This window comes from Lolium perenne, chromosome 3, assembly GCF_019359855.2.
Source record: "Lolium perenne isolate Kyuss_39 chromosome 3, Kyuss_2.0, whole genome shotgun sequence".
Taxonomy (NCBI): domain Eukaryota; kingdom Viridiplantae; phylum Streptophyta; class Magnoliopsida; order Poales; family Poaceae; genus Lolium; species Lolium perenne.
Genome location: NC_067246.2, coordinates 189,762,837 through 189,774,127, shown reverse-complemented (window position 1 = coordinate 189,774,127; position 11,291 = coordinate 189,762,837). Strand labels below are relative to the sequence as shown.

At 49.5% G+C, this 11,291-nt stretch overlaps 2 protein-coding genes across 2 annotated transcripts; both read left to right on the top strand.

The window, feature by feature from the left end:
* Nucleotides 1-2,063: 2,063 nt before the first annotated feature.
* LOC127342907 (tRNA (cytosine(38)-C(5))-methyltransferase 2) lies at nucleotides 2,064-5,676 on the top strand. Its single transcript, XM_051368930.2, has 11 exons — nucleotides 2,064-2,232; nucleotides 2,338-2,448; nucleotides 2,977-3,070; nucleotides 3,148-3,266; nucleotides 3,355-3,477; nucleotides 3,837-4,050; nucleotides 4,144-4,236; nucleotides 4,388-4,482; nucleotides 4,616-4,696; nucleotides 4,785-4,849; nucleotides 5,015-5,676. Exons 1-11 carry the CDS (start codon nucleotides 2,128-2,130, stop codon nucleotides 5,088-5,090), a joined length of 1,176 nt encoding a protein of 391 aa, XP_051224890.1. The 5' UTR covers nucleotides 2,064-2,127; the 3' UTR covers nucleotides 5,091-5,676.
* A 1,945-nt stretch (nucleotides 5,677-7,621) lies between these two features.
* On the top strand, nucleotides 7,622-11,235 carry LOC127342905 (uncharacterized). Its single transcript, XM_051368929.2, has 2 exons — nucleotides 7,622-10,275; nucleotides 10,702-11,235. Exon 1 carries the CDS (start codon nucleotides 7,735-7,737, stop codon nucleotides 10,132-10,134), a length of 2,400 nt encoding a protein of 799 aa, XP_051224889.1. The 5' UTR covers nucleotides 7,622-7,734; the 3' UTR covers nucleotides 10,135-10,275; nucleotides 10,702-11,235.
* The last annotated feature ends 56 nt before the right edge of the window (nucleotides 11,236-11,291 follow it).

The following is an 11,291-nucleotide window of genomic DNA, read 5'->3' as shown; positions in this document are numbered from 1 at the left end:
AACTGTCCCTAGAGTATGGAGTATTTACAACCGATGCCACCACACAGAATAGAAAGATAACGTTCCAGAATCGCACCCCCTCCACGCCTCCACGCTCGACCTGTTCGCCCCCGGCCCGACCCGCTCGAGAAAGGATGGCGATCGCCCCCCGCCGCTCCTAGGCCTCTCCGCCCCCACACCCCACCACGCCGACTGGAGCTCTCCTCCACGACCCCCCCCCCCCCCCGCACGCATCTCTGCCTGATTCCGAGTTGCTGCTGCTGTACGACCTTGGTGGTGGTGCAGGAGGTTGTCTCCGACCTGCTGAACGACGCCGAGCACCTACAAGAATGCCATTCTCTGCAACCAGGAGCAAGGGCCATTTCCCATCTTGTTTTGTGTGATTTGTGTATGTTATAGGACTTCTATTTGGTGTCACATGTATGTGTGATTCAGATATGTGGTTTATGTGTGATTCAGATCTATTACTTGGTGTAAAATTTTGTTGTTAATGTACAATTTTTGCCAAGCAAATGTATATGTTACCCATGAAATTCTATCATGGATTGAATTTGTAATTTTTTACCCAAAGTTACTTTTATCAAAGAAATGATACGTTTATTAGAGCTAGCACAAACCAGAGTCAGATTAATCCGATCCATATCAGTACTTAGAGCATCCCCACTCGTTGGCGCTCCCCACGCTCAAATCCGGCGAAATTTTCGTCCGGATTGGATGAAGATTTGGCGTGGGGAGCGCCGAAGTTCCAGCCGTCCCCCCGGCAGGAAACCCCCAACCTCGACCATTGGCCATATTTCAAACAAATTCAACATAAAATTTAACAAGTTGGGCAAACAAGAGGACGAAAATTGCTGAAACAAATTCGGCGATAACAGTACAATGTTTAACAAGTGCTGAAACAAATGAAGCACACAAATTTCACAATTTTTCAAACAAATTAAGACAGACTAGTTGGCGTCGGTGTTGGCGTTGCCTCGGAGCCTCCATATGTGCTCCACCAGAGCCTCGGCGTCTTGGGCGGCTGCTGCCATCTCTTCTTGCATAAGCTCGACGAACATCTGCTCCTCCTCTTCGTCCGAGTCCATGGCCGGCGAGGCAAATGGACGAACACCTGACGGGCGTGGTCGAGGCAACCCGAGCCGCGAGCGACGACGAGCAAGGTGCCGGAAAACAAAGCGGCGGAAGAGCGACAGATAGGCCGTCGTCCAAACACGGCGGAATATAGGCAGTGGGGAAGGAGTGGCGGCGCAATCTGGGCCCCAAGCCGGCGGGGGGGTGCCGGCGGCGCGAGAGATACGAGGGGTGGGGGAGAGTTGGGGCGACGTGGCGGTGGGGTGCGGGCGGCGAGTCCCCGACAGGGCGGGCCCGACCCCGCTATTCACTCGTCCGAGTCCCCGAGAGCTCCCGGGGCCGGTGGGGGCGTGGGATCGCCGGATGAATTTAGGCCCAAATCCGGACGAAAACGAGGAACCGGGGGCGCGACTGGGCCGAATTTCGCCGTCCGGATGGAAAAAACGCTCGCCGGGGGCCTCCTCGGGGGGACGAGTGGAGATGCTCTTATACATATCTTCAACTACACCTGGGCAAAGTTCGGGCCGGGCTTTAAAAAGCTCACGGGTAAAAAGTCAGACCCGAGCCCGGTCCGGCCCGACCGTCGGGCCTGTAAATTAAGCCCAAACCCGGCCCGACCCGACCGCTGGGCTTGTAAATTAAGCCCGAACCCGGCCCGAACGAGCAAAAGCCCAGCCCGGCCCGATCAGGCTAAAATGCACAAAAATGAAGGCCCGAACCGGGCCCAGCCCAACGTTTGGGCTCAGATTTCAGACCCGAACCCGGCCCGAAGTGCAAGCCCGACCCGATCCGGCCCGGGATTTTCGGGCCGGGCCGTTCGGGCCGGGCTGCCCATGTCCAGATGTATCTTCAACATACAGGAATAATTTAGACAATCACCAGCAAGTCGACCAGCTGTTCGAAAAGCAGATTGCCAAACAACAATTTCACATTTCATCATCTGCTTCTCGTCGACTGACAGGCACTCGACTGAAAAGAAAACGATACACCCGTGAGAGGTAGGGCAACTCAGCGGAGGCAATCAGTTCAAAAAAAAAAAAAAACTCAGCGGAGGCAATGGACCAGCAGCCGCCGCCGCCGCCGCCGCCGCGACCATCGGAGGCAATGGAGGCGGAGGCCCCATGGAGAGTCCTCGAGTTCTACAGCGGCATCGGCGGCATGGTACTCTCATCCGACTTCCTTCTACTTCCCGTACTGCACCTGAACCTCGCTGCATATCTAACGGCGACTAGGGTTTCCTTTTGCTGCCGCCTCCTTCGCTCGCAGCGGTACTCCCTGGCGTCGTCGGGCGTTCGAGCGGAGGTGGTGGAGGCCTTCGACATCAACGACGTCGCCAACGACGTCTACGAGCGCAACTTTGGCCACCGCCCCTGCCAGGTGCGCTCTGTTCCCCAAAAATCTATGCGCTCTTCAAACATGGATCTCAGGCGACAACCGAAAGTTTCTTGTTGGGTTAAGCACTACTGATTTGTGCTGGTGAAGATTTTAGGCTAGGAAATTGGTCTATATTAATAGTACCTCTAGGAGCATTGAGAATTCAGAACTTTAACTGCGCCATCAGAATTTTTGACACTGCAACTACCCTTCTTAGTACTTAGTATTAGTATGTATGCATCGTTTCTCTGCACAATTTCGCTAGTATTATATACTGTATATGATTACAAAGTGAGCAGTAGTATTTATTTGAACTGACTACATTATAAGACAAAGTTGTTCTACAGTAAAAAAGAAGACAAAGTTGATTTACAGTAAAAAAAAGAAGACAAAGTTGACTATAGGCTGGCTGGAGTTTTGCTGATGGTGCATCCTGTCATCCTTAGATACATACGTTAAGGCGTACACCATTTAATTTGCAGAGAAACTAACTAAACTTATCTGTATACATGGGTTGTTATGTCACTGCAGGGAAACATTCAAACACTCACTGCTAGCGACCTAGACAAGTACAAGGCACACGCATGGCTTCTTTCTCCTCCATGTCAACCATACACACGGCAAGGTTTTCTTCTGGAATAACTTCCTTTTAAATTTATCTGCTTCATTTTTAAACTATAATGGGGGTGGATTATCATGCAGGACTTCAGAAGCATTCAGCTGATGCTCGGGCATTTTCATTCATAAAGATTCTTAACCTTATGCAGAACATGAACTTTCCTCCACAAATGTTGTTTGTGGAAAATGTTGTTGGATTCGAGGTTGGTTTAAGCTATATTTAATTTACTTTCAATCACAGTGGTTCACTTTAGTATTTTAACACCCAATTGTATTAATTGCTTGTGACAGGTCTCTGATACACATGACCAGTTGATAGAGGTCCTTTCAAGTCTCAATTTCAACACACAAGAATTTATCCTAAGCCCCCTGCAGTTTGGTGTCCCATATTCTAGACCGCGCTACTTCTGTTTGGTAAGTACCATGAGTACCTTGCCTGTTGTTTCATTGCAATCAGTCAATTGGCATATCTTTGCAGCAACATGTCATTAATCTTATTTTCCGCTATCATTCACCACCTCTGGAATACCCAAATGTGCAAAATGAGTGTGAGAACATCTGTGGAATATGCTGCTTAAAATATGAGTTTGTCCAACAAGCACGTAGAAGAGTGATAGCTAACTATATAGGAAATTAGCCTGTGTTTCCAGTTTCTTCAGAAATGAGAAACTACATGAGGCCTTTCCTGGAAAATAAAGCGTTGCATTCTTCAAGAGTTCAGTTATTCTTAAGTGCAGGGATTCTGCAACTTTTTAACGATACTCTGTCTACAGGCGAAACATGATTCTATGCGTTTTCAGAATCCATCAGTCAACAACAAGCTGCTCCGGACACCTACTTGCCTAACATTGAACAGTACTGCAACTCAGAATAGCTATGAACAGAATGAAGATGTGCTGGAAGTAGTATGTAAGCCAATAAGGGACTTCCTTGAAATACACATTATGGATACTGTCGACCAGGATTGTTCAGCCGCCACCTCTGACTGTAAGTTCAGGCCTGCAGCTTGTATAAAATTTTCAGGTTGTTGTTTGAAGCATTTTCACCAATATAGTTTTAATGCCCCTATCTAATATGCAGTTAAGAAGGCTGGTGGATGCATTCCAAGTGAAACTGGTTCACATGATTATACAGTTCCACTAAGCTTGATTGAACGGTGGGGAAATGCTATGGGTATCCTTAGTTCCTTGATTGAGACACTTGTCATTATAATTGAGTACTAGTTTCATTTATTGAACTCCGTATTTGGTTACATTTTGCTGATACCTTTCTGTTAATCAATGCTTGACTGTGGTGTGTTGGTGACTCCTTGACTGTTTGCAAGATATTGTGTACCCTGAATCAAAGCGGTGCTGCTGTTTTACTAAGAGTTATTATCGCTATGTAAAGGGCACAGGCTCTCTACTGGTTACATCCAAAGTAAGGCTCTTCTGTGCAGTCTGTTGTCCAGTCTTTGTTTCGATTCTTCAGTCATTTGCACCACTTAGCCTCTGGTGTCACCTCTTAATTTTCACATAAGGTTTCTTTTTTGATAATGTTCTTCAAATTATAGGACCAAAAACCAGTTCCAAAAGAGAACCTTGAACTTTCTTCACTGAATGAGTTGGGTCTACGTTTTTTCAGCCCTCGGGAGGTAAATACTTGCTCACAATTTCACATATGTTTACATCCTAATGTTGTCTATGCTTCATAGCATGTGGTATTACTGTTTTTTTTTTCAGGTAGCTAATTTGCATTCTTTTCCTTCGAGTTTCTGTTTTCCGGATCACATAAGCCTCAGACAACAGTAAGTCTTAGTTCCCACCTTCTCCCTTTGGTGTGAATTCAGGAAGCTACATTTTTTTATTATCACAATCCATGTAGGAACATGAAAGTTGGGAGTCATTGATTTGAGAAATCAGAACCGCATACTTGAATGATTCACTTAGCTTATGAGATCCTCATTTCGCAGGTATGCTATGTTGGGTAATAGTCTGAGCGTAGCGGTTGTAGCTCCTTTGCTGCGCTATCTATTTGCCGAGAGATAGAGAAGTCCATTCAGTTGGCGGTTGATATTCACCTTGGCCTGCCTTCTGATACTGGTCAAACTCTTGCTACACCTGAGTTGTGAGTACAATATCCGTGGAATGTTGTTCTGCCTAGTACTGCTGGTCACCAATCTGCAAAGCCGACTGCTTCGTTTGGAGTTGTGACAGTGCTTGTTGGAAGTATTTTCACGCCAGGATACAATTTCATAGGGTTTGAAGACTCTACATTCTATTCGCTGATGATGTGGCGAGTGGCATAGCGAAGAGGAGGATGTGTCCAATGCACCAACGAAGCTCTGCTGTGGATCTATTGTAACCTTCGACCTGGAAGTCTGCTCCTGCCTTCACCCCACAGCCATATCTTTGCAACGTTGCAGTGTTTTGAAGTGTAATGTGATATTTTCTTTGAGGGGGATACTGCTATGTCATTGCGAGATTGGGTGCAATTATGCAAAGCCCAGTAATGTACTTGAACGACGTCATATATATGAGCATGAGCCTCAGATTGCAACTGACGAAAGTTTTCCTTACTGTGAACAATGTAGCTGGCCGGGCAGATAATATCACATGAGTTTCATTTATTCCATCCGTTCAAAATTAGTTGACTCAGTTTTGATCAGATTTGGTTTAGATAGCATGTATTTTTGAGGGAAAGCCACCACGTCAACTTTATTAGAAATTAAACCACAATTACATCGTCTAGTGTAGGAGCAAAAACAATACCTAGCAATTACAAGAATTTTTAGATTCAAAACAATACCTAGCAAGAGTATGAGCAACTTTTTGTAGGATGCAGACATGCAGTGATTTTTTTGAAACGGAGGCAAAAGCTTTGCCCCATCTATTAATTAAGAAGAAGTTGCTCAGTTTTTAGGAGAAAACTGATCGAAAACCTACAACAAGGGCTAAGCCCATACCAGCATCACACCCACAAGAGAAAAACATCGAAAGAATGCAACCTCTAAACCAACTAGAACCGACACACAAGAGCACAACGTTCGCACTCAACCGGCCCTCTTCCTTCTTATGCTCCTGATAGATACTCTCTTGAGAGACTTCTGCACCCTCCTGAACATATCCTCCGAGGCCTTCCCCGCCAAGACGCAGTCAATGTCCTTGCCATATCCAGGGCTAGCCGCCTCCAAACTAGCGAGCAAGCCGCAAAGCTCTTTTGTAAAAAGTGCCTCAGAACTAGGCGCCAACACTGCTCCACAGTCCAAAGAGGCGAGGGAATGGCAAGGCTCCAACTATGGTGGCGGGGGTGTCATGGCCACCTCCAAGGTCTCAAAAGAGCATAACGCCTTTGGAAGCACCGCAGGAGAATCACCAAGCGACTCATGCCGCTCTGGCGTGATCTGCAACACCGGAGCCAAGGTCTCGTCTATGCCCTCGCTCTCCGAGGCAGCCGACACAACAAAGTTGCGCCGATCGGTCGGGGCTGCCACGAGGAGAGAAACAACAGAGAGATATTCTTCCTCGACCACAGATGACTTCTCCTCAACAGAGCCAAGTGCAAGTGAAACCTGCACGGTGGCGAGCTCATGTCCACCTGAAGAACATGCCTCCGTCGGCTCCAACGAATCACCAACATGTGCCAACAACAACTTGAGGCTTGCCACCTCCTCACGGAGGGGGCGAGTAGCCTCCTTGACGCGCGTAGCAACCAACTGGGTGAGCTCCATGCGTAGCAAGGAAAGCTTGCACTGAAAGCGGGAGTCCAAACCAGCGTTGACACTGAACTCCTCACAACACCTTGGAGAGGGCCTTGGTAGCGATGTTGCAGGAGACGACGAGTGGCACACGACGTCGACCCAACTCCGGGACTCCGATGGACGACATGGCTGTGCGGGCAAAGAGCGGCGCCGCGAACAAGGAGCACGTTCGTCCGGAGAACGTAAACGACCGTCTGGAGAGCAAGAACGAGCGGCGGGAAACCGCGCACGGCAAAAACGCTCCCGATGACCAGGACGGCGACATCGGATGCATCTGAAGGGCGCACGACATGAGCTGACCTGGTGGTCACGCTCGAGGCACTGAAAGCATCTCCCTCCAGCCCAACGCTTGAAGGCGAGGCTACGCTCGAGGCCCTCCTTTCGAAGCAAAGACGATGCCGCACGGCAAGGGTGGACGCCACAACCCACCAGCACCCAGTCATTGTCGTTACCAAGAGCGTCAGTAGAAGCAGAGAGGCCGCCGCAGGGCTCCGCAACCACCTCCTCAACGTGCACCGAGCCGTCCAACGGCGACTGCGGAACCAACTCTTCATCATCGTCGTTCTCGTCGGAGTCCAAAGAAGCAACCTGAAGCAAGCTCGGGGCCTTCAGCGCCTCATCGGCACGGGGCACCTCGGCAGGGCCACCGGAGGCAACTGGCGACAGCGACAATGAGCCGAGCTCCTCGACCAACACGGCTGGGTCACTGACCAGCGAGGAGCTGCAGGTAGCACCGGCCGGCCAGCGGCCATGGCAGCAGCCACACCGGACGGGCAAGGGACCGAAGCAGCAACAGACATGCAGTGATTTCATTCCCTCGAAATCCCGAATATAGTGTAGGAGCAAAAACGCACGACCCGTTCAGCGAGCAAGCTCAAGCTGGATCTCGTCCTTCCGCTTGGTCCCTAAACCCTTTCCTCCCCGCCGCCGCCATGCGCCGCCCACCACGCCTCCGAGGAGGGTCCTCGATCCTGCTCCCATGGCGCTCCCTCTGCACCACCGCGGCCGCCCCCACTCCCACTCCCGCGGCGCCAACCGAGCCCCTTTCCGCGCACTTCTCAAACCGCCAGTCTGCCACCGCTCCGGCCGTCGCGGAGAGCCTCACCTCCACGCTTCGCTCGCTCCTCGCCGAATCCCCGTCCCACCCGCGCGCCTTCCCGCTCCTCAAGGCGGCCGCCTTCGACTCCCGCCTCCCCGCGGACGCCCTCGTCGACGCCGTCCTCTGCGCCGCGGCCGGCCCAGACTCCGCCTCCCCCGCAGCCGTATCCCTCCTCAGCCGCCTCCTCGCCTCCCTCTCCCGCGCCGGCCACGCCACCGCGGCCACCGACGCCTACGCCCACATGGTCGCCCGCGGCGTCGTCCCGGACGTCAAGTCACGCACCGACCTGCTCATCGCCACCGGGCGCTGCTCGTCGGCCGGGGACGCGCTCGCGCTCTTCGCGGAGATGCGGGAGAGAGCCTACCCCGTGGACGCGTGGATGTTCGACGCCCTCATGCGGGCCTGCGCCAAGGAAGGGATGCTCGACGACGCCGTCAGGCTGTTCGACGAAATGGCCGCCGCCGAGGTCCAGCCCGACCAGCGCGTGTACGCCAACGTGATCGCGGCGCTCTGCAAGATGCGCGACGCCGACCGCGCGCTGCTCCTGCTCCGGGAGATGAAGGCGGCTGGCTTCGAGGCGTGGGACTTCACGTACAGGTCCGTGGCCGATGCGCTCGTCAAGGCGGGGAGGATGGAGGAGGCTCTGCGGGTCAAGGACGACATGCTGGCCGCCGGGAAGAAGATGGACGTGATTCTCGCCACGATTCTGATGCACGGGTATTGCCTGCGGCGGGAGGTTGGGACCGCGCTGGATCTTTTCGAGGAGACTGTGGCCGATGGCATAGTGCCTACTAATGTGACGTACGGGGTGTTAATCAAGGCCTGTCATCAAGAGGGGATGGCGCAGAAGGCGTATGCGCTATGTCGCCAGATGAGAGGGCAGGGGTTGTTGCCAAGCTCGTCCGAGTTCCGTTTGGTTATCGACGGCCTGTTGCATGAGAAACGCTGGGAGGATGCTGTAAGCTTGTGTGAGGAGATGCTTGCTTCTGGGCTATCGGATGTCTTCACATACACTAGTCTAATCGATTGGCTCTGTCAGCGACACAAGCTCCGTGAAGCGCTAAACCTATTTGATAAGATGAAGGAAGCTGGAGTGAAACCATCTATTGTGACATACCACAGCTTGTTAATGGGCTACTGTCAGAAGGGGTCCATGGATGATGCAGTCAAATTGTACACAGAGATGCCCGCGCAAGGATTCGTGCCTAATGCTGTCACATACACAACTTTGATGAAAGGGTATATCAGAAAGAACAATTTTGGCAGAGCCTATGCCCTCGTTGATGAAATGAAACAGAATGGAGTTTCTTGCAATGAGTTCACATATAATGTTCTCATAAATGGCATTTGCATGGGTGACCGGATTTCTGAAGTTGATGAAATGTTGAACAACTTCGTAAGCCAAGGTTTTGTCCCCACCACAATAACATACAATAGTATCATCAATGGATTTGTGAGAGCTGGTATGATGGGCTCAGCATCAGCTATGTACCAGCAGATGTGCGAAAAAGGTATACCCACCGACATAGTAACATATACCAGTTTCATTGACGGTTACTGTAGGACCAGTTGTTGTGATCTGGCACTCAAAATGCTAAATAGTTTGAGGTGCAAGGGCCTTCAACCTGACATTGCTACATACAATGCTTTAATCAATGGGTTTTGCAGTGAAGGGAAAATGTCTCATGCAATGCAGTTTCTTGCTATTCTACTGAAAGATGGTTTAACACCCACTGCTGCTGTCTACAATAGTTTTATTACTGGGTACAAGAATTTGAAAATGATGAAAGAAGCTTCCAAATTTTACGAGAGCATGATTAAAGACGGAATCGCTGCTGATACAGTTACATACACTACCTTAATCGACGGTTTCTCAAAAGATGGCAATGTAGCCTTTGCGCTGGAGCTCTACTCGGAGATGTTGGCTAAGGGTAACATCCCCGATGCTATCACTTTCACGGCGTTAACCCATGGCCTTATCCGCAGTGGAGACATTGATGGTGCTAAGAAGTTATTGGATGAGATGAGGAGATTGGATGTACAGCCTAATGTTAATATTTATAACATGCTGATAAATGGATACCTCCGTGATAGTAAGCTGCAAGAAGCATTCCAGTTGCATGATGAAATGCTTAACAGGGGAATTATGCCTGATCACATAACTGATGACATACTGGCTGCCCAGAAATCTTTAGAAGGTGACGGTTGTGCTGATGTGCGGGCTCCTATTTAAAATTTCTGCCAGTTGTTCAGTTAAGAGTACCTTGGCTTCAGCAGGTTGAAGCTTCCACTCATGACACCATTGAGTTGGGAAACTGTGTGCTATAACTCTATAAGTAAAGGGAAACCTTAACAAGGCAAGATGGAAGCAAAGGTAAGCATTGTAATTTGAGTATGAAATGTGTTTACTGTGTTATCTGTCTTTGTAAACGATGCCCTGTTTCTCATTAAAGTGTTTTATACACCCTCAAAGTAAATTCTGGCGTACTTGTAGAGTTCTAGGCTAACTTGATGACACTTGGCAGAAATAAAAGAGAGAACTCTGCATTTTCTTAGAAACCTAGCATAATAAATCACCATTCCTGCTGCACTGTAGTACCTTCCAAAAGAGCCGGGAAAAACCAGACTGGAGAATTCTGCTAAACCATTATATAAATACATAAACCCATCTCTTACACCGAATACATTCGAAAGACTACCATGCAAACTTGGATCATATATGTACTTTATGTTTTGGTCATTCCGCTAGAGTGCGGCGCATGGAATGAAACTTTTTTAACACTTGGTTCTTGTGATGCAGAAAGTTAATGGCGTCCTGTGCACCTGGTGTATCATAAGATCATGCCTGCTGCTCACCTGTGTTACAAGAGTGCTGAAATCCCATCAAATTTTGCCCACCACCGCCCATAAGGAAGATATTTTAGGTGAAGAAGCACATGAATCAGAGCGGGCAATTGTGAGACCCCCAACAAGAGGTGTCTGGTCAATTTAGCCTCATACTTGGATTCAGCCTCATGCACTCGTCACGTGTCTCCTGCCACTGTAAATGTAAATAATGGAAGACCTGCTGATGAAGACTGCACTGTTCAACCGGCAAAATAGTTATTTACACCAGTTGATTCATAATTTTAAATTGTTGCAATTTTGAGAAACTTGCTGTGACTAGGAATCAAGTAGTAGTGCGAGTGGTAATGAGCTCATGTATGTGTGTATTGGGTTCAAATCCCCCGCTTCAAGATCGGTCCAATATTTCAACTCAATGTTGGCCCTTCTTATGAACCAGAACCACCCCATCATGCACTGCTTATTTGAAACCGGATAAGCGCTTTATTTTACATTCGTTATGTGCTTATGCCCAGTTTGCGGTTGCTTGCTGAATGGGGCGGCGGT

Coding starts and splice junctions, on each gene's coding strand:
- LOC127342907 (XM_051368930.2), top strand. CDS start 2,128: ATGGACCAGCAGCCGCCGCCGCCGCCGCCGCCGCGACCATCGGAGGCA. Junction 4,051..4,143: donor TTCAGCCGCCACCTCTGACT/GTAAGTTCAGGC, acceptor TCTAATATGCAG/TTAAGAAGGCTGGTGGATGC. Junction 4,850..5,014: donor CACATAAGCCTCAGACAACA/GTAAGTCTTAGT, acceptor CTCATTTCGCAG/GTATGCTATGTTGGGTAATA.
- LOC127342905 (XM_051368929.2), top strand. CDS start 7,735: ATGCGCCGCCCACCACGCCTCCGAGGAGGGTCCTCGATCCTGCTCCCA.